At 35.3% G+C, this 22,936-nt stretch overlaps 1 protein-coding gene across 7 annotated transcripts in view; it reads right to left on the bottom strand.

Moving 5' to 3' along the window:
- Positions 1-5,167: 5,167 nt before the first annotated feature.
- Positions 5,168-22,936, bottom strand: part of ERBB4 (erb-b2 receptor tyrosine kinase 4) — a 1,263,146-nt gene continuing 1,245,377 nt past the window's right edge. For 5 of the 7 annotated variants that reach the window (XM_051849160.2, XM_051849161.2, XM_051849158.2 and 2 more), the window contains 3 exons: positions 17,859-17,906; positions 16,802-17,099; positions 5,168-13,404 (listed from right to left, as the gene is read on the bottom strand). In XM_051849160.2, the coding sequence (XP_051705120.1) occupies positions 12,959-13,404; positions 16,802-17,099; positions 17,859-17,906 (792 nt within the window). In that variant the 3' untranslated portion in view covers positions 5,168-12,958. The remainder of the gene's footprint in view (positions 13,405-16,801; positions 17,100-17,858; positions 17,907-22,936) is intronic. The other 2 variants (XM_051849159.2, XM_017343080.3) reach the window with 1 other exon arrangement.

Genomic DNA, 22,936 nt, shown 5'->3' with positions numbered 1-22,936 from the left:
GGCCATGCATAAAAGAACTAGACCAGAAAAATAACTCCACTTTTGCTCTCAAATATTCTATTTAGAAAAGTATTGGTTACATAGAACTCACTTTTCCTACCAATCCCATTTTCCAGTGTATGAAGCGCCTCTAACTTAGGATAAATGTTGAAGAAGAAAGGGAAATGATGGATTCTGGTCAGTGTTCATCAATATATGAAGTTTTTCTGCATCTTCTTCTAAGTTTGGAAAAGCCAATCATTCCCTACTTTATGCTGGAACCTTGAAAAGTGGCCTCAGAGGTTCATTAGTGCTTGGACTGAAGTTGCCTTGGACGAGGGTAATGTGGAGCTCTAAGTATCAGGATTAAGTTTTCCAAAGCATGAAGATTTTACTGCTTCTTTTCAAAAGGATTAGAGATCTGCAGGAGTGCCTGAGGATCATGGTCACATTAAGAGCATGTGAGAACACAATGCACATTAGATTACATGTCTGAAAGCTGAGTGGGAATGTAGACATATCAAAGGAAGACAGCACAGAAGAGTGAAACATACCAACAGCCAAAGCTATACTGTTAAGCCTAAACAGTCATCATCACCAGATATTATCAGCTGAGGATTAGACAATCCCATTCAATGTCATAATAAATGATCATCCATGTGTCAAACAAATTAATATTCTCTTAAAATTATGTGCTTCCATAGATCTCTTAAGCTGAACAGGACTAGGTGACTAGTTCCAACCAATGGACAAGGAGCAGGGGTTATGTGTCACTTCTCTGGGCCAGTGTGAAGTTTGACTTTCCAACATTCTTTTTTCTCTGTGACGGTAATTAACATACTGAGTCACAAGACAAAGTAGTCTGGACCCCTAACACATTATTTGAAAACAAGCTATCATATATACCTCATAAATAAGCTTTTATATAAGTTGATGATACAGTTTTCCCTCAGTATCTTTGAGAGATTAGTTCCAGAACTCCTGCACATACCCAAATCCATGGATGTTCCAGGCCTTTGTATACAATGGCAGGATTTGCACATAGCTTACTTACATCTTGCTATATATTTTAAATCACCTCTAGGTTACTTATAACACTTTATGTAGTGTGTGTACTATATGAATAGTTGCTATACTATATTGTGTAGGGAATAATAACAAGGCAAAAAAGTCTGTACATGCTCAATACAGATGCAATATTTTCTGAATAATTTCCATTCACAACTGGTTGAAACCATTGATGCCCAACCCACTGATATGGAGAACTTTGTATATTTCAGGTTGAATTTATCATTACTACGGAAACTTCAGAGTTCTTAGTAATCTAGCTCCCTAAACTTAGATGCCACCTCTCATCAGAGGAAACAATAGGGAAAGGTGTCAACTGATTGGATATAGTCCAAATTCTTTCTGAAAATCTCTTATTTGCTTACTTTATGTTTTGTGCCTTTTGATAAAGTGGAAATTCAGGAAGGCACTAAGTTTTGTTAAAGGAAAAACAAACAAAGTTACATTTATTCCACATTTGAGTTTAAATGTGTGAGGAGAAATCATAACTAATACATCATTATCAATATTGTAAGGTAATTGCTATCTGGCACAAGGAAAAAGGGATTAGGGGACTTCAAATCAGTTTTGAAAAAATTAAAAGAATTTCATTTTGGCACAAAACAATGACATCTACACATAAATTATTCATGATAAGACATTTTCCATGAATTTGTTGAAGACCAGTCACTCAGCCCTAACAGAGCCTAGCACAATGCTTTGAACATAAAAAGTAGGCACTGTGTGTGTAGTTATAAGGAGTGAGTGTGTGTGATTTTCATTGTTGGTTTCCTATACTTCCAATTGCCTATTGAATCCTGAACTTGACTAGAATTATAAGATTCTGTCTGGTCAAAATTATAAGATCTGTCAGGTCAAAAAAAATAACCTGGTATATTTTAGAATTCTAATTTGCAATTTGATTAATATGATTAAAAATGCCAGCATTTTGATATCAACTGGATTTGTGTCTCAGCTCTGTAACATGTTGGGTGACTTTGAATAAGTCTTCAAATCATCTTAAAAATACTGGCACCTAACTAAGTACGATTGTTGTGAATATTGTCTCCTTTGACAGCACATACAAGCTTCTTCACAGGGGTGTCAGTGTATGGAAAGCATCCAATCAATATATTTTTATTTTAATGTCATTGCTGTTGTTCAGATGGCTGCAAATCCACATAAACTTAATAGTTCCTATGAAGTTACCACAGGATTATTTCATAAATCCCTGAACATATGGATGAAGATGACATAAAAGGATGATATTTAGATAATTGGACTGAGATATGAAGCTTGGTTTTCAGGATATTTTATTGTATACACATGCATCTTGCAGTAGGAATCTGTGGCAGGTAACCAAAAATGTCTTTAAACTTGGAAGTATTGTGTTTTCTAAAACAAGCAGATATCGTTGATTACATTATTTTGTAGGACTCTACTTGACTGAAAGACAAGTCAGTAGAAACAGGTCAAGTAGTTTGCAACATGGGTATTTTTCTCTTAAAAAATCGATGGATAACTTGCAAGTACAAGTATTCCAATATACTCATACCTCCTGTGAAACATTTTGTTTACAGTCTCCTGACTGCTGTCTTGTGGTGAATTATTCTGTTTATAGCTTTAAAATTGTTATCTTGGTGACGGTCTTCTCTTTCTAATCTTAAGATGGTTGTCTAGTGGCTTTTTTCCCCATGGTTTATCATGAAGCTTGATAATACTTTGGAGGGACATAAAATTAGTTAACTATGCACCTGCTCAATCTACAGTTTTATGAGTACAACTTGTTGTATGATATATATCTTGTGATGGAATGTGCTTGAAAATAGAAATTTGGTATTAAGTTTTGCAATATATGAATCTATCTTTAAGTATGTTGAATAATACATTTGTTTTAGTCTACATATGTATGTGTGTGTGTGTTTACACATACATACGCACATACTTTTGTCCTTACAGTGGTTTCAAAATTAAACAATTGTGAATTCAGGAATGTAGAGTAAAAACATAAAAGAACAGTTGGAGGCTAACTTTTTACACTCATTTTAGCCTCATTTCTCCAATATATGCCTGCATATGTCTCACAGTTTCTCCATGACTTTCCCCCTATTTATCATCATCTTGAGTTTTGATACTGGGCCAGAATCTGATCTTTTTCTGTGTTTCAGAAAAACTTTACAGTGATCATTTAACATGTATTAAGCCCTAGAAAACTGAAATGGACATTGTGGTGCAGGGGTTAAGCCACCACTTGGATACTGGCATCCCATATTGGAGTGCTGGCTCAGATCCTGGCTGCCCTGCTTCTGATCCAGCTTTGTGCTAATGCACATGGAAACAGAGCTGAGAATGGTCCAAGTACGTGGGGCCCTGCCACACACATGGGAGTCTGGAAGGAGCTCAGGCTTGTGGCTTCTGCTTGCTACTCCCCCAACACTTGTGGGCATTTGGAGTGGGGGTGAACCAGCAGATGGATGATCTTTCTCTGTCTGTTGTTCCCACTGCCTCTCAAATAAATAAAGCTTAAGCAAAACTAAAATCTTCCCAACTAATTTATAAATTGGATATCTTGTGGGAAGTTTTACCTCTATCAACTTTAATATAGGTAATGACATTGCCAGAGATCTAGTTATGTTCATTACTTTCCAACATATCTAGGTGGAAAGTGGCGCCTTTACCAAGTAGATTGATAGTATTGGGGAAGGGACACAATGAGTAATGTCTCCAGATAGCCATCTGAAAAAATCTCTTTACCCCTTAGAATGAAAGGAACCTAATTCTCCATTATTAATAAATTGCTGTCAGCTTCAGGAGGTGGAGTAAAGTTTTTAGTTGTATTCAAAGAACAGTTGTCAAGTTGTTAATGAAGAGTTCATGTGCCAGCTTCAAGTATGTTCCTATCAGAATGAAGTTCCTCTGTAGCAGAGGGAGAAAGAGTACGGGCAAGAAAGAATGTTAAGTCAGAAGATGGACCCAAGAATGTAATGAATTCGAATGGTTGCATGGCTCTAGATTTCTTATTTTAGTCTTATTTTCGTAGATTTACATGCAGGAATATACCAATAACATTTATCTTAAAGGGATATAGTGAGACAAATGAACCACAAGTGTCCACATGGTTAAGAACTGAGATGTGTTACTAGAAAGTATTACACCTGCTATGAACTGGCATGGTACCACTGGATATGTCATCTGTACCTTAATTCATTGGAAACAAAAGTTGTTTCTCCCTCTTCCTCAGTCTGTCAATGGCAAAACATGCACAGTGTCTTGATGTATTTCACTCTGAACACTATGACATGATAGTGATTTTAGATGAAGGGATCAAAATATCCAAAGGTTGCTGTGCATACCACAAAATAGCAGGGAGTGTTATAAATACTTTATTAATGGCCCATAACTGAACTACTTTAAGAGAACTTATCCCAATATATTATATAAAAAAACTGCTGATGCAGTTTACATCATATGTAATCAAATAGCTATGACAATTTGAAAGAATAATAGAAACTCTTGTGAGACGTTATTGCAGTATTAATATTCTTAAACTTTGGATGCATGGAGGAGTAATAAGCAATTTTTAAAGCAGAAAATTTGCAATAAGGCAACGTTGTTAGAAGATCTTTTCGTGTGTCACCAATGTCTCAGAAATCATTCTATCACAGCCCTGTGCCTTAAGTCATAAGTCACCTAATCACTATTTAAGCTCTCCTTCCCCACCACCACTGCAAGTTTGATGCTAAAATTTCAGATTCTTTGTAGCCAAAGACCTGCCAGCAACAATTGTAAAACTGCAATGAGGGCAGAAAGAAATCATAAAAACATTAATGTCACTGGGAAACAACCTAAAACATTTTATTTTTAATTCCCTAAGAAACAAACTAACCACAGTTAAATAAACATATCTGAATAGATGAGTAGGTCTATACAGATCAATAGGCATATGTGTTAGATGGACAACACACACAAAAAGTATGATACCCCAAACAAGCAAAAGGTTCTGAGGAATAACTAACGAGATTTATAAAGATAGGCAAAAATAATCTCATTTTCAAATTTTCATGTTATTAAATACAGAAAAATTTTCTCCTCCCCAATTGGATTTTTTTCTCATAAAAATTTTCTGACACAGAAGACAACATTTGTTTCATATTTTATTGAATTTCATTTATATTAAATTAAAAATATATTTCTGACAGATTCATGTAACAAAAAGGCAGAACAGTTTTCAAATTGTTCAGCTGGGATGATCAGTACGGAATGAGGCAAAGCAGTTCGCATTCTGTAAATGCCTTGTACAGGTACAATTATTTCCCAAGAGCCAAAAGAGGATCCTTGAGAACTAGCCGAAAAGCCTAATTACATAAATTTAAAATACTGTTTTTCCCTCATTCTCAAATAAAAACAGAAATTCAGGGAAGGAAGGAGATTAGGGTGAAGGGTTGTAGGAGAAGAAAGAATAAGGGAAATTATACTAAAAATATACCTAACATTAAAAAAGTTAGTATGTGTTAAGTGCATAATCCTTCATAGATAAAATAGAAAAAAAATTAAAATAATATCACACCACACACAATTGGCATATCCTATTGTGTAAGCGAGTGCAGAGGTTGAACACGTCACAATAGCGCTAAACACAGAATCACAAGTAATGTCAAAATGATAACTTCCAACCAAAAAAGAAACAATCACAAGCCGATTACTTATATACAAATCAACCCTAAAGACAATTATGTTCCAAATAAAGATGCCCCAGAAAGAAAATCAAAGCAACATTATCCTTATTTACAAATGCAACTAGCCATGTCTTTAACAAGCTATAAAAATACTATTCACATTTTTCAATACAGTAGTATTTTTTGTTTGTTTATTTCAAAAAGGCAGCTAACTTTGAATGCTGGGGTTTAAATGAAACATTGATGGCTTACCACAAAGGTATTCTTGCACCCCTGTCCTTTGAAGAGACTTCATAGGAGAGAAGGCATGTTTTCCGTTCACAAGAAAAAAAGGAAACGAATACAAATGTATATAACACCTTAAGCCTCTGCCTTTTTGGTAAAGTGTCCCCCTTTATCAACCAAGCTGATCTTAGTAAACCACTTTGATGTGTGCGTGAGATGAGTGTTTGAGAGAAGATTTAAAGCGACTTAGATTTTTGTGCTATGAATTGTCTTGCATGTTGACCTCATTTTCAGTTGATCTTTTCTATTGATGCTCAAAAGAGAGATGAACCAGTCCTACCATGTGGAAATGCAATTTCAACATGCAGCAATGCAATCCCTGGTGCTCATAAAATGAGATGAAGACACACCAGCCACTGAGATGTGCATTCAAAGTTAGCTGCCCTTGCACAGCTGCTCAGTTAATAATCGACCCATTAACAGCAGTACCAGTTTATGCTACATATTTCAAAGTACCTTACTTTAAAAGAACAGATTACATATCTACATTTAGAAAATAACTCTCATAGTTGATTACTGAAGTAATTCCAAAAGGGTTCTTGGAGTGCTACTCTTGTAGTCCCCTCACTCCCCCCTCCCAACCCCTGAGAGATCCAGAAATATACAGGAAAATGACTCTCACATTAAGGGAAAAGGTAAAACCCCCACTAACTTAAAAACAAATCTGGAAATGAGACTTGAAAACCAGGTTTATATCAACTTAGAGGAGGTATGATTTGTTTCTTTCAAAAGGCCTACAGGCCTGGGGCACAAATCTACGTGTTAGGGGTAAAAATAGCAGTAAAGGCAAAGTGGTTTGGACAAGTTAGACTATTGCCTACAGGTATGAAACTGTGTTTTCCTATATTTATATATGGGGAAAACTCACTAGAGCGTTAAAAGAACAAATGTCCTTAAAGAGCAAAAGTAGAGAAAGAACCATTCTATTAGATAGCATGGATATTCATTATAGTGAAATTGCACTCATTACATATTTGTTACATGTATGAACAGTCCAAAAAAGAGTTGCAGGTGGTTCTCAAAGCTGAATACCCTTTAACTTTATGATCATAAGACCCTTCATTTGGAAAAAAGAAATCACAGCAGCTGTAAAACATTTGTGATCAGAAATAAAATATGACAAATAAAGTAAATAAGTTAAATTTCTGGTAAAATAACATCTCAGTTATATGTATAGTTTTTATGGAGAAACTAAATCTAAGCTCTACCTAAGTTATGTATACACATACATACATGTGAGTTTCAAGACTGATCACACAGCTAACTCATTTCAAATTCCTACAGAGAAAAACATTGCATCAATTTTCACTGAAAAACATAAAATGTTGTAAGATATCCTCTGTACAGTAATTTATTTGAGAAATACTTTAAACAACGTCCAAATTGCTAGGGTTTTCAATGGAAAAATCAGACAATTGAGGGCAAAGGCTGTCAGTATTTCAAAAAGTAGGGTGTGGGACCTCAATGATCCACTATGGCTTAAGAGCAGAACAGCATTAGGAGGGACACTTTGAACCAGGGTTGTAGAAAGTGAAGAGAACTGGGCCAGTTGTGCTAATGGGAAAATAGTAGGGATGCTGTTTTCTTCTAAAGTCTAGAGAGAATGGATTTTTCTGTGATCCCTAACCAGGGATCACACACTTGGAAAGCTGACTGTTGAATATTTTAAAAGGAAAAGCATGAGAATAACTCCATTAAGCTGGGGCTTAGAGTCTTTTCAGCCCATGACTCAGAAGCATTTTCTTCTGCACAAAGTATCACCTATCCAGGAATGAGGTGAGGTGGGGGTCTGCAAACGGACACAAACTACAGTTTTGCACCTCTATTAAATCTACTTGAACAGAGTGTCTGAAATTTCTATTATTTTAGAGAGACTTTTCTTTCAATGAAAGGAAGAAAACAGCCCATGGTGATAAGTAATATTCACTCATTCAAACACAAGGGTTCCTGGCCTGAAAGTGTCCACAACAGTGTTGGGTTTGGAATTGCAGACAGAACTCCATTGCAAAGGCATTAAAAATATATTAATTCTACCCAGAAATATAAGAGCTGGCCCTGTTGTAAAATCAGTACTAAGAAGGTCTCCACTGATGATAATCTTTCAAAGTTATGCCTGGAATATATCTGTATACTGACATTTGTTCTTAAGTAAATGGTAACCAGGAGACCCCAATCTACCTTTATGTGTTTACATGGGTACAAGGCTGTCATTTGAAGTGACATACACCAAAGTCCATGAACACAAAGAGAGGCAGAGCAGGATTCTTTGCTCAGTAGAAGTGAGTTTATCTGACTTTTTAACAATCGGAAACTTATACACCTGGACTTCTCATTTGTCCCATAATAAATCATCAGCCTAATAACTAGAACCAAAAGAATGGCAATAAAGTAGCTTGAAATGCTTAGATAAGCATTTATTTATTTATCAGAAAACTGTTAACTAATTAACTAATTCTTTGTTTTTGGATGAAACAAGAGGGTCATTCTCTTATGGCCATAGTGGGAAAAGAAAAGAAAGGACATGTCACAAATTAAATTTATTTGTTCATTAACTAAATGACACCACTCATGCTGTCTCTCCATAAGGTAATAGAACATTTACATTTCCTTTACTTCATTTTGAAGACTTCTTACTTAAAGTCATATGTAACCTATTTGCTTGTTAAACTCTACAAGGTGGTGTTTGCAAATTAAAATTAAACTTCACTTTCCACTTAATACATTTTAAAAGAGATAAAGGAATGGAAGCATGAAAAAAAATTGTAATGCTTTAAAGCAAGTTTTCACAAGTGGCACCATTCATGCCTACTTACAGCTAAATCTAACAAATGACAATTTTAAATGGCAAACTTATTTTTTTAGTATGAAAAGTCCACCTTACATCTCTATATCCCACATCTTATTTTGTTACATTATACTTTGTAGTTAGTTTTCTAGTCTGATCTATTTAATAATATCAAAATCATTTAACATCTGAAAACCTAAAACTACATCTTACAGCATTATCATGGTTCTGTCCAGATATATACATGCTTTCATGATCACTTTTTCTATTACCTTATGAACTACATAAACTAGCTAAATAATTAACAATTATAGATGGATGAATAATTTAAGTTTTGAAATAAAGGTTAGGTAGCTCTAGAAAAACTTGTATATACATTCTTTCTTGTCAGGCTTAAACAATTTTAATTTCCTTTTCATTCTGACACTTCAAAAAGCACATTGATCATCCCTTCACCTTTATCTACTAGCAGAACCTGATGGTCTTTTTACTGATCTTTCCTTAGCATAGGAAATATGCACAATTGTCATGTCATTCCCTTCCTTTAGAAGGTTTTAACACATACATTATAACACTTAATAGAACTCTACTTCTCTCAAATTACAGATAGCTCAGTCATTCTTCATGAGCTATGATAAAGGAATCTATTTTTAGTTTGTAAAATTTCACGGAATTTGACTTTCTGCATTGTTGTTCATGCTATTTCAAGAATACTACTGGAGAAAGGAATCTTATTCTAATTTGTGCTACTAATGTTATTCAGAAGACAAAGAGTTGCTCAGTGGACTAAACACCTCACCATGGTACTGATATTTTGTGGTTCTGGATATCACCTGTCTAAGAGGATACTTTGTCTCATCTGTTTAAGAACTACTTTATGCAATCATTTAACTCTAAAGATTTTCCACACATGGAAATAGGATTTCCCAAGACATGTATAATCAACACACTTGGTAATTTATGAAATTGGCCAGTGTAATTTTAATATAAAATTTTCTTAAATTTACATAATTTATTCTGCATATTTCCATGGATACAACTGGACATTGGAATCTGACATTCCAAAACACTTTTCAGGCTTTCATTGCCATTTTGTCTTTATTGGTTTAAATCAGTCATTGTCTAGAACAGATGAAGTTCTTTCTGTCTCCCTTTTATATACTCCAATTATGTTTTCCTGGGGGTGAGGGGACAAAGAAACCCTTAAACAGCTCAAACAAATTATTTACTAAAGAAGTCACTTGAAAGGAATAGTAGAGTGGTGCTATTGTGTAGAATTTTTGGTCATTTTGAATTATATTTGCATCTACCCCAAGGTATTAATGGGAGATTACTTGACATATAAGAGTCTTGTGTTCTTGGGAGAAAGAATTTCCTATTACTTTAACAATAAAAAGTTCATTTTCTTTCCTTCTCTAAAATAAGTGATTCTGCTTTTTATATCCCAGTAGAAACCACAGGAATATTGCAAATCAGAATGAAATGTCGAGGTATAGGATACGAAAAGGGTGTTGTCACGATGAGTTGGTACAGATTTATCTAGTAAAGAGGCTTATGTTAAATTCTTCACAAGTACTTGCATGAGGTCCCATTTCCATGAAGACCTCTCTTAATGGATGGGAGAGCTCTGAGCAACAAGATTGTGGTCCCCAAATCATTTCACATCTTTAGCCCTAGGGAGTTTGTGTTAGAGCCGCACTAGAAGGGATCTCAGTCCCTGGTCTTCTGCTGTACTGCCCTCTCTCAATTTGCTTCACTTCTCACATTTTAAGAAGAGATCAACTCCAAAGACTTCCAGGTTCTAAGCCAAAGACCATCATCTGCTGTTGATTTAATGCTGAAATTAGAATCCAGATAGGCTGATTAGCTAGCATGCAATACCTTTCTAGACCAGCTTGTGTTTGGATAATAACATCAAAACTATCCTGTTTGTCAATTTCAGTAACTTGAAGGATTTTTAATTCATGTTCCAAATGAGTTCACAGGGGATGTCTCACTAAGAAACTGAATTTATGATAGTTTATTACAAAATAGTTCATGTAATATGATTCCTCGAATCCATGAAAAAATTAAGATGTCATTCCCAATAAATATCCTGGGCTGTAAAATTTTGAACCTCCTGTTTGAAGTTAGGGATAATATTCCATTTATCGGGCATAGCACACATAATACTGCACTTTTGATAGATGGTAAATGAAAAGAAGTGAAATAAATGAGATTGGATGAATGAATGTATGCGTTCACTTTTCCAAAATAAGCAGAAACATAGATTTACTTGTTTTTTTGTTTTTTTTTTTTTTTTTTGTCTAAATGCTGCCTGCTTTACTGATGAAGATATTTATTCTAACTGATTTCTTTTAAGCTATTGGCCCTAACTTTTTGGTACCAATGCTTAAATATTAGGAAGGGCTATTTAAACAAAAATCTAAACGACTTGGGCAGAATTTCTTAGAAAAGAGAGACACATCTAATTTTCCTATTTAGGGATTTGAGCCCTCTTTTTCCTGAAGACTCATCCCTGTCATCTGTTCCTAGCACTCATCTTAATTCAGTAGGTTAAGTAGGTTAATCATGTATCATTCTTTCAAAATGAAAACATAATTAAGGTTGTTCTAGAAATAGAATGCAGTGTGTGAAGAAAGAGTTATTATATTAAGTATCAAATAGTATGTTGGATAATAAAATAATTACATGAGAAGATTTTTTATGTTTATTTACAACTTTTGACCCAAGGATCTCGCCATACTCACAAATGTTTGTGTTTTTATTATATCAATTTATGTGCAAAGAATTACTTTCTACTCAATATAGAGTCTCATATTAGAAATTCCATGGAATTCAAGCCAATACTTGTATCTCTTCATATGGAGCATACAAACTGAACAAATTTCCTTGCGGAGAAAATGTGATATCATATGTAGATAATGTCCTGGCTCTCTCACCATAATTCCTGGATGCTGTCCAAAGTCCTAATTTGCTTGGTTTGGCATTTTCATTATCTTCCTTTATCTTAGCTCTTTTTTAAAAATGTACTTATATTAGTTAATTTGCTGGTTGCTTTCATATTGCTTCATTCAAAATCCAAAATGGAGTTCAGAAAAAAGAACAAATAAAATTATAGCTTAAGTGCAAACTACGTTTCTGAGTATCTTCCAGGTAGACATACCCAATCCAGTGTTTCTTCCAGTTCAATGGATTTCGTCATTGGACCACCCCTAAAAGTTTCAGTAGTTTTCTTGAACCACAAAGAACTGTCTCTAGTTTCCCTTGTACTCTTAAGACTACCAACTGCCTACCAAGTACTGTCACTTTATGGAGAAGAAAATGTCGAAGAATGTAAAGTATGAGAGGAGGATATATTCAATAGTGTCAAACATGAAATCTTGATTTATTGTTTCATTTGATTAATGTCTTGGTTTCCTCTCCTAATTTTGAAGACTGTCTATTTAAAATAGTATCTATTTCACCACATTAAGTATCTCTTACCTAAATTCTGTCAAAAAGCTTTGATGTAAATATCCTTGCAGTTAGAACTTAAAGGCAAATATAGGAAAGAAACTAATATTAGGACCACGTCAAAGCAAAAACAAAATTAAAAGAATAGGCTTTAAAACATAATTACTGCTTCAAACTTTGATAGAGACTTAAAAACTGGTTGGCCATTCTTACTTCCTAAGATAGAGACTGTTGGCAAAAGAAATAGGATTCTCTATCTCGGTTACTAGTGTATGTTATATTAGAAAGGGCTATCCTTTTGTTCTGATGGAAACTTTATTATGATTTCAGAGGTGTTGATTATGCATACATCAGTTCCTACAGATAGGAACAGATAGTACAGGTGTTTCAACCCTCTACATTAAAAGAAAGAAAAAAAGAGCTGAGAATTAGTTTGGCAGCAGGCAGTACTGCCTCACATGTTCGGGTCCTTTTCTAGCTGTTCCATTCTGCTACCAACCCATGCAGAGAAATGAAGAAACAGTGAAGTTCCACCTATCTTCCTCTTTCAGCCCTTCCTTCTAATGTTCACGTTACATAAGCGCATAACTATCATTGCATCTCTATGTCTTCCACGGGGAAGTGTCAGAACTACTGGCCTTAGGGATAGGAGGAAGGACACCAGAGCAAGAGAGGGGGTGTGGAAACTGGAGTGGGCTTGTCTCTCCACTTCAAAACTACACAGCTGAGCTTATACCACAGTATTCCGGTGTCTGTAGGGTGGAGGAGGCAGCACAGTGCCTGGCTTCAGTGAGAACTCAGAGAGGTATTCAGGATTCTCTGCCACAATGGGCCGGATCCGTCCATTCTGTTTATAAAAATATTTTGTGCTGTACTCCTGCAGGTAGTCTGGGTGCTGAAGGGTGCTCCGAGGCGGCAGGCTGTGGTTCCAGTAGTCAGGGTTGTCAAATGCTTTCTTGGCCTTCTCTGGCACAGACAGTACGTTGTTCTTCAGGTACTCCGCATTCCCCAAGGCATTGGCAAATGTGTTGAGGTACAATGGCTCATTCACGTACTCATCCTCTGCCTTGGGTGGACCACTAGAAGCCTTGTGATACTCAGGATTATCCAAAGCTTGAAGTTCTCCATTTTTTCTTCGAGAAACAAAAGGATTCTCTTCCACAGGATTCAGGTATTCTGAAGGGACACAAAAATAACAGTTAACATATATTCTCTGGAAAGCGTTTGTCAGATGAAGGTTATAAACAAAGGTCAACTTGTTTGTTGAGAACAAGAAAGTGGCACACTTGTTTCTCACAGCTATTTGTGGATTACTAAAAATGTTTACGTGGACCAGAAATAACAAAGTTAATAACAAAGCAAGGCAACAACAAGGTGAGGATCAGAATTCCTATCTCCCAGACTGTTTTTCTTTTCTTCTTAATTGTCTTTCCTACATATGGGACCAGTTATTTTAATGCTTCTTTTTTCTAGAAGTCAGTAATTTATATTAGAAAATAAGATTACCTATCAGGCTAGAAAAATGTAGAGAAGTCAGAATTCTTATAAAGCATATGGTAAAACAAAGGATTAATAGCTTAACTCTACACCACACTGAAGAAATAAAGTAAAGAAATAGTTGTTTCAGATTATATGGTTTCCTGTGAATGTCTGTACAAGTAACAAGGATCCCACTGAACTTTTATATGTAGGAAGAAGAGTATCTAAAGAAAAAAATGAATGAAAACATCTAATATTTTCTAGTTGGCTCTCTGGATTTTATATATGAAACTGCTTAATAAGAAAGTATAATTACAAAAATAATTTTCAATATTTAATCATAATGGAAAAATAGCAAACTAAGTTTGAATCATATTAAATAGCTGTTTTGTATCTTGAACCAGTCATTTAGTGCCTATTTTTGTATGGCTCAGTCTACTAAATCCATCTGGTATAATAAGTATTAGCCTAAAATACAAAAATGATGATAATTAATGCTGCTCTCCTCAAGCTTAATTGCATCTCTATGTATATAATATAGATGACATATAAACATATACACACAGATGGAGCAGATCCTTTTTTGGTCCTTGCTTTTACTGCATACACAAAACACTAAGTTATTCCTATTTTTGAGTCAGAACATGGATATGGCACAAGTCTTTGTTCAGATGCCATCATTCTGAAATAAACTTTCTAAACCCTATACTTAGCCCAACAACATGTAGAAGACAAAAATTCAATCAAGCTCTGAATATAAGCATTTTGATAAAGTTAATCATTAAGCATCATTTGTGAAAGTCGAAAGGCAATAATGAATATCCTAGATTCATATAAATATATACAAATGAATTAAAGAAAGCTCAATAATTTCTAAAACACTATTGATCCCAAATGACTATCTTGTGAAAAATGAGGTGCAACCTTTACTTTTATAGCTTTATAAATAGTAAACTTGTATTTTCTTTTGTGAATACAATCTACTCATCTATTGTCCTCATGTAAACTTATGTAACCATCTGGTTATATATGGAGAAAAAACATTATGGTTGAATGACAATCTTTCCAGAGAGGAGTCTGCTTTCAAGACAATCTGCCAAATCTTCAGAAAACCTACATATGTGTCACCAAGATACAGTTCATCATTAAATTAAAACTTTTCTATATCTTGACAGATTATTTGAATTTATAATATGTATTTAGGGAATCTCTAAATTATATTTGATAAGTGAACATAACCACATAGAAAAGGACCCATACTGAGCCATAAAATAGATGTTGAAGCTGCCACTGAAGACTCTGACAGACATGATCATTGCTTTCTTTTTTTAAAACATTTAGTTATTTTATTTTAAAGTCAGAGTTACACAGAGAGAGAAGGAGAGGCAGAGAGAAAGAGGTCTTCCATACACTGGTTCACTCCCCAGATGGCTGCAATAGCTGGAGCTGTGCCAACCCGAAGCCAGGAGCCGGGAGATTCTTCTGTATCTCCCATGCAGGTTCAGGAGCCCAAGGACTTGGACCATCTCTACTACTTTTCCAGGCTATGGCAAAAAGCTGAATAGAAAGTGAAGCAGCCAGGTCTTGAACCTGTGCCCATATGGGTTGCCGGCACTGCAGGTGACAGCTTTACCCATGATGCCACAGCGCCGGCCCCATGGTCATTGTTTTCTAATAACAATCATCTGTTCATCTGTCCTATCCATTTCATGATGCCATTAACATGGAAGAAAGCACCTTGTGGCACTCCAAAAATTTTTTGAATCATTTGATGTGGATGTTTAACAATTCTACTCTAACTTTACAAAGTCATTGTTGTGTCTTGAAAAACCACAACCTGTTATTTTCAAGACTTGGAGGTATACATATAGGTATATAAATGTCACATCTTTAATTTTTGAAATGTGTCTTACAAGAAATCATAATTTCCCATAATAAACTATATTATTCAAGTGGCACTATTTAAATGGATCAACCAAATCTTTTATTGGTGTTATCAAAAGCTTCAGACAAGGGCCAGTGCTGTGGCATAGTGGGTAAAGCCACAGCCTGCTGTGCCAGCAGCCCATATGGTTTCCAGTTGCACCACTTCAGATCCAGCTCCCTGCTAATGTGCCTGGGAAAGCAGTGGAAGATGGTCCAAGTGCTTGGGCCCCTGCATCCACATGGGAGACCCAGAAGAAAGTCCTGGCTCCTGGCTCCTGGGTTCGGATCAGTTCAGCTCTGGCTGTTGCAGCAATTTGGGGAGTGAACCAATGGATGGAAACTTGCTCTCTCTGTCTCTTCTTCCCCTCTTTCTCTCTGTAACTCAGCCTTTCAAATAAATAAATAAATCTTAAAAAAACAAAAAAAAAAAAAAAACAAAAAAACTGGGGCTGGCTCTGTGGTGCAGTAGGTTAATCCTCTGCCTGCGGTGCCAGCATCCCATATGGGCACCGGTTCTAGTCTCGGCTGCCCCTCTTCCGATCCAGCTCTCTGCTGTGGCCTGGGAAAACAGTAGAAGATAGCCCAAGTCCTTGGGCCTCTGCACCCACATAGGAGACAGGGAAGAAGCACCTGGCTCCTGGCTTCGGATTGGTGCAGCTCTGGCCGTTGCGGCCATCTGGGGAGTGAACCAACGGGAGGAAGACCTTTCTCTCTGTTTCTCTCTCTCACTGTCTGTAACTCTACCTCTCAAATAAATAAATAAAATATTTAAAAAAATCAGATACTTTTGTTCATCAATTCTAACCTTTACAATCTCCACAGTAATCTATTAAACCAGTGGTTCTAAAAATTTTGTGACATGCTACCTGGCTGAAAAACCCTAATACAGATATGTTTAGTTAGTTCTTCTCAAGCTTCATTATTTATCCACATCACACGAATATGTTGTTAAAAATCCAGAATTGCTAAGTGGGCCCTGAAATTCTGATTTCTTAAAATCACCCAAATAATGTGGAAGCTGCAGATTCAAGACCATATTGTAAGAAGCAGGAGCCTTGATCTCTTTTGGGTCACACATGTCACACAGTTGAACTACTTGCCAATTTCCGTTCCATTTTGATGGGAGGGGATATTGAATAACAATCATTTCTCAACATTCAGTTTGTACCTTGTTTGGGTTTGTCTCTCATAGGAGTCATGTAACCTTCTTCATCCAGTTCTCCTCGTGGGCTCCGTTCTGGGGCAAACACAGTGGGGTCAGCACTGTACCTCTGGGTGCTGCTGTCCTCTTGGATATGGGGTGCCACCGGCTTGCGTAGGGTGCCGTTACAACAGGAATCATCAAAAATTTCAGCTGTGGCACCCTGAGCAACTGGAGCTTCTGGGATTGTGCTGGTCGTGGCTCTATAGGGCACAGAAACTCCTTGTTCTGCAGTGAAACCCCCATCTCGGTACACAAACTGGTTCTGGTGATAGCAGAAAGAGATTTGGAGGGAAGTTGTTGTTAGGAAAATTAGTACAGAGTGAATGCTAAGAACAAAAAGGATATCACATCATGCCTTTCAGAGAAGTCATAGTGTGAATTGATGTGGTTTCTTTACCTAGAGGCTAATGATTTGAATTACAGACTGAAAACATCTAGAATTTCATTTTTTTCTTAAAAGGTAAATCATAGAAAAATAATTTGGAAATAGATGTTTTAGTTTTACTAATATCTGATGCAATAAAAATATTTGAGGTCCTTCTCTCACAATTGCCTATTTTTGGTGTAGAATTCAGTGAATTTTCATGGCATACAGTGTGGTCATTAGTTGTATACAATTCCCGTTAAGAATAGAAGTAGACCAATAATATTTAGAATTTCCACATTTTCTTACTGCTTTTTGGTTACTATTACTCTGCAGAGACTTGTCACTGAGAATCTGGCTTTTTAGCACATGACCTATCCTCAAGGAAGTAAAGATAATCTCCTCACTTGGAAGCATAATTTATGAGCCAGGTAAATCCCTCAGATATCAATCAAAAGCTAGTGTTGATACATGATATCTCAATTTTGGATTATCTACAAAGATAAAACACACCTCAACTACTGAATCTGTAGCAAATTCTTAACTCACTGTTGGCAAAGGCAAGATGAAGAAATCATGGGGAGACAGGAGAGAGGAATCATGGTAAGCCAAGACCAAAAAATCCTAAAAGATGAAGGCTGATTGTGAAATACTTACTCCTGACATAGGGGTGTAGGCAGGAGGAGGGCTGTGTCCAATTTCACTCTAATAGGAAAGAAAAATGGAATGATGGATATAATAAGATGCAATATGAATGAAAAAATAAAAAAGACAAGACAAGAAAAATAAAAGGCACATGCATTGTATGAATCAAAGGGGAAAATGTGCACAACAGTGAATTTCCCTAAACAGTAAAAATGTATGCATTCTCACTGCAGGCAAGTTTATTCATATGTTTTGAGGAAATTAACATTTCAATTCAAGCCCTGAAAAGGAAAATTATATAGAAAAATGAAATTTTTTCAATGGATTAAAATTAAGTAGACAGAAATATTCTTATTAACCCTAGAATGAAGGAAAAATCAGTAAATACAGTTGTAAATGAGGGACAGTTTCCTTCTTTATGTGTTGAGTAACAATTTGCCACTTAACACCATATTCACTTTTATAAGAGATATGTCTAGGATATAGATGTAGAGTTCAATTTGTCTATAACAATTTTTGCTATGAAGTTACGGTGATTTTTCCACTGTTTCAGAAAAGGGTCAACTTCTCAGCTGTCCTTATAAAAAGGCATATTCTTTTGTCTTCGGTATGCACTATTTTATTTTCATTCTTCTTTTAAAGTTAAGAAATAGCAGAAAATTTGGAAAATCAATTCTTTTCCAAGAAACACACTCTACATTACAATCAGTCAAACATATGTTTCAGTGGTTGGAAAAAATACATCTATAATTTTATAGCCTAATACTCCATCTTATGGGCTAAATTAAAGAGGGGATAAAGTAAATATGGAGGACAATATTTCTTAGGGCAAGCAAAAGGTATTATATGAATCCCAACCTATTTCTTCAAAAAGTCGTATATATTTTATATATGTACATATGTATTTCACTCATTCATTAAACACATTTCTTGAGAACATACTATCTATGTGTCAGGAAATTTTCCACTTTGGTAGGCTCTGGGAACAATGAATAATATGTACCAAAATGGTTAATTGTATGAAGTTTGCATTCTCTACATTTCAACTTCAAGTGAAGAGATGACTAAAATAAACCTCCAAGGCACCTACATCTTTCACATAACACATAGCTTGATATTCCAGGTGAGGGTTGACATAGGTTAGTGATTCATAAAACAGTCTAAAGCTCATATGGCCCCATGGAGATCATTTAATGGCAATCAATACAATTAGATAATACAATTTCCTTAATTAACTTCGTCTATTGGACTAATCAAGGAACAAGTTCTGAATCTGTGTAATGAATTTACATTTTAATTCTCCCCACAACTAAGATGTCATAGTGAATATTGACCTAGTTCCTTCTCTAGTAACATACTATTACCAGCAACTATACTGAGGATTATGACATGGAAATCTATAAAAAACATTTAATAACTAGTATTGTACAATATGCAGATTATTTTATACATTGTTAGAAGCCTTGGGCTACAGTGCCAGTTGCGAATGGTATGAGAATTTGGTCAAACATGAAACATCTCAGATCCTTCATTTCCATCTTTGGCTTCTCTATTTTTAGTGAAGATGAAGTAAGATGATGCATATAAATGAACTCTGTAAACTCTAAACTATTATATAAATGTAGAGGATATATAAAATTTAAATATTCACATCTACAAATTGAAAATTTAAAGTCAAGCAATCAAGATGCCAAAGCTACTCATCAAAGAGGTGTTTTTAAATGCTTACCTGTTCTCTGATTATCTTAAATATAGGCACAATTTGCTATCTTTTAGAAAGATAGGAAATCAAATACATTTGTTTATAAATCTGAAAAAATAAATTTTCTGTACAGGCAGTGACTTGTAAAATATAAGAAAGATATAGTTGCCTGGGAGGACTTTATCATATTATAAGCCCTGCCTTACCTTCACCATGAAACTCCAAGTATTTAGCAAGTACTTAACAAATACATATTAAATATTTACAATGAAAGCATAGGCACTGTGTTAGATGCTGGAGATACTATGACACAGTAGGAAAGACATAATTCCTGACATTTTGAAATTTGCCATGATATTACCAGAGATTTTTAAAAGACAATCTAACAGTAAAATTAGGCTAAATTATTTTCAGTTATGTGAATAGATAAGAGGGCTTCAAAAATTTCATAGAAATTTATATTATGAAAAAACTATGCATAGATCTCAAAAATTTCAATCTCCCCCCAAAATTCAAAACTCCATTTTCCAAGAACTTTTTGAAATGCCTAGATATATCAGAAAGCAAGATATTTTAAGATATTAGTCATTTTCAGAGTTCCTTTGACTTCTTATCTTGCAAGAGTTGCTGTACTGGGTAATGTTTGACTAGAATCATAGCTGAGGAACTAGCATTCATTGCACATTTTGCATCTCATAAAACTGAAGGGATAAGCATTCAAATGAATAACTCACATGTCATTCTTCATCAGGAAACAGTTTATTATCTATATTCATGATCTGGGCTAGAATGCCTGCAATTGTAAAGGCATTGTGATAAAAAAAAAAATATCTGGACCTCTTTCAGTTTGTCTGTTCCAAGACATGAAGCGAGACTATGCCCTATTAGGATGCATCCACTGTCCCTGCTTTCACAAGTCTTTCTGTCAGCAACCTGCCAACTCTGTATCTGGACATACTGCCAAATAGCATCACAGTAATTCGAGAGTCTTCATGCTTTGCTCCGTTTTCCACATTAAAATAGAAAAAAAAAAGTGCTATGCAAAACCCCGTTAGCATTCATTGTTTTAAGGGTTACTGGCTGCTTTTTATGCTTCTGTTTCCATTTTTTCCAGTTTGCATTTTTTAAAATCTGTTTTCCATGATAAAAAGCACCTCATTCATTCCCCCTGGAAGGGCAAAGCAGTTCCAAGGGAACATCTGTGAGGCCAATTAGCTGGGCTGGAAATGTGATATAATTGTTGTTTAAATATATTTAAATTACATGTTAATCGCTATGTCATAATTTATAGGCTTTGAAAATAACTTTTTGTACTTCAGAGCCAAGCCAGATTTCACTGGTTTCTGCTGTTTTTAGTTTGCAACAAGCTCTTCTCTTCCTCTCTCCCTCAATTCCCCACACTTTAGAGCTGAACTTTAAATATTGGAAAGAATGACAGCTGCAAGTAAATTGGTTGAGTAAAAATTAAGATCTTCACAGCAGTTAGAATGAGCTGGAGTGACCTTAAAGTTCTGAGCAGAACAAAGCAGTGCTCTCAGTTAAAAAGCTTTTGTTTTCTCATTGTGCCATTTTCTGCTGTCCATCAAAGCCCAGCTTTGCAGATCTTTAGGAAGCAACACTGGAGGCATCTGTTCAATTAGCTGGTGAGGGGATTTACTGTCAGCAGGACAGGGATAGAAAGAGGTGGGTTATGAACTGGAAGGTGACATGGAGTTTGCTCCTGGTGGGAGATCTCTAAGGGTGATGGATACAGTTGAGTTTAATTTTGTGACCACATCAACAGGACACTGAATGATTAACTTGTACTTAAATGCCAGACGTTATGAAGAAAGCAAGAATCTACAAATACATCAAAGCTAGTGATCAATGCACTTTTAAATACAACATCTTCTAAAATGTACTTTTTAGTTGAGTGATAAATATTTGAACCTTTGTCTCATTACATGCATGGTACTTCTTGTATTGTTTACTATTTCTCTTAAGAAATTTTAAATTGTTAGCCAGATGGAATATGTCTTATGATATTATTCAAAATTACCATACAAATTTAACTTCTTAGCAAACAAAAATACATGGCTAATGCTCAACTTCAACTACATTAAATGTGTGCTTAATGAGATATAATATTTTATCTTTAAATATTATTCTCAATAGTAACCGTAGGATTATAGTTTTTAGGGTCAAGAAATACTGCAAATTTTAATTAAAATGGAACATATATCTGTAAAATATTGCCAATATATCATCACTAATTTATTATCCAGATACTTCAAAACAGTAACTATTAGGGATTCTCTACTTTGTATCTTTGGCATAAATGGTTACACTCTGATGGGCATTTTCACAGGTCAGATAGCAGCATAGCAAAAGTGCTTTTAGTGTTATTTACAATTCCTGATGCATGGTGGTAACTCTCTGTCTCAAACTGAGAACAAAATACCAGTGCTCTGAGACATCTAGTTTTAGAATATTCATTTGCCATAGAACAGCCAGAAGACAACAAAGTAAGGTATCAAAAACTAATAAAGACTGAGAGAAGCTTCCTAAGGTTTCAGAAGCTGACTTAAATATAATGAGATGTATTATACATAATGTCTATTATCTATTCCTGTATTATTTATTTCTTTGCTATTTATCTATTTGGTTCGATTAGGTGGACTCTGTTTTTTGAAGACACTTTTTACTCTGAACACACAATGAATATACACACAAAGACAAAACAATCATGACCCTATGATCCACTTGAAGAAATATTGACATGGGCTTTCATTCTTTATCCACTTTTTTGGAAACCTCCCTTTTCCTCCTGGCCCTCATCTACTTTCTTATCTTCCTTTTTCCTTCCCCACACTGTGCCTCAACTGTTTTCTCAAATAAATTCTCATGGTTTCTCTTTCTAGTTTTAGTAAAACCTAATGTCAAGGAGGCATCTAAAACTCATTATTCAGTATAAGACGCTAACAATTTTACAGTAGTATCCCACTCAGTTTATTTATATTTAAGTTAGTTACAAGGACTTAAAGTAGAGAGAAGTCATAAATACAATGTTGAGAATTAATAGTGTACACATGTGCACACACGAAGTTTTCAAATAGAAGGAAAATATGTATTATGATAAAATTATGCCTGGGTTTTAAAATTATTTTGCACCAAAATACATATCTTTCAATTCCATTTTCCATGAACTTTTTATGTTTTTGATTTGTTTTGTTTAGGATTTATTTATTTATTTGAAAGGCAGAGTTACAGAGAGGCAGAGGCAGAGAGAGAGGTCTTCCATCTGCTGATTCACTCCCCAGGTTGCCCCAATGACCATGCAGGGGCCCAATCACTTGGGCTATCTTTCACTGCCTTTCCAGGCCAAATTACAGAGGTGGATTGGAAGTGA

Source organism: Oryctolagus cuniculus, chromosome 3, assembly GCF_964237555.1.
Source record: "Oryctolagus cuniculus chromosome 3, mOryCun1.1, whole genome shotgun sequence".
Classification (NCBI taxonomy): domain Eukaryota; kingdom Metazoa; phylum Chordata; class Mammalia; order Lagomorpha; family Leporidae; genus Oryctolagus; species Oryctolagus cuniculus.
This window is presented reverse-complemented; position numbering and strand designations above follow the sequence as displayed.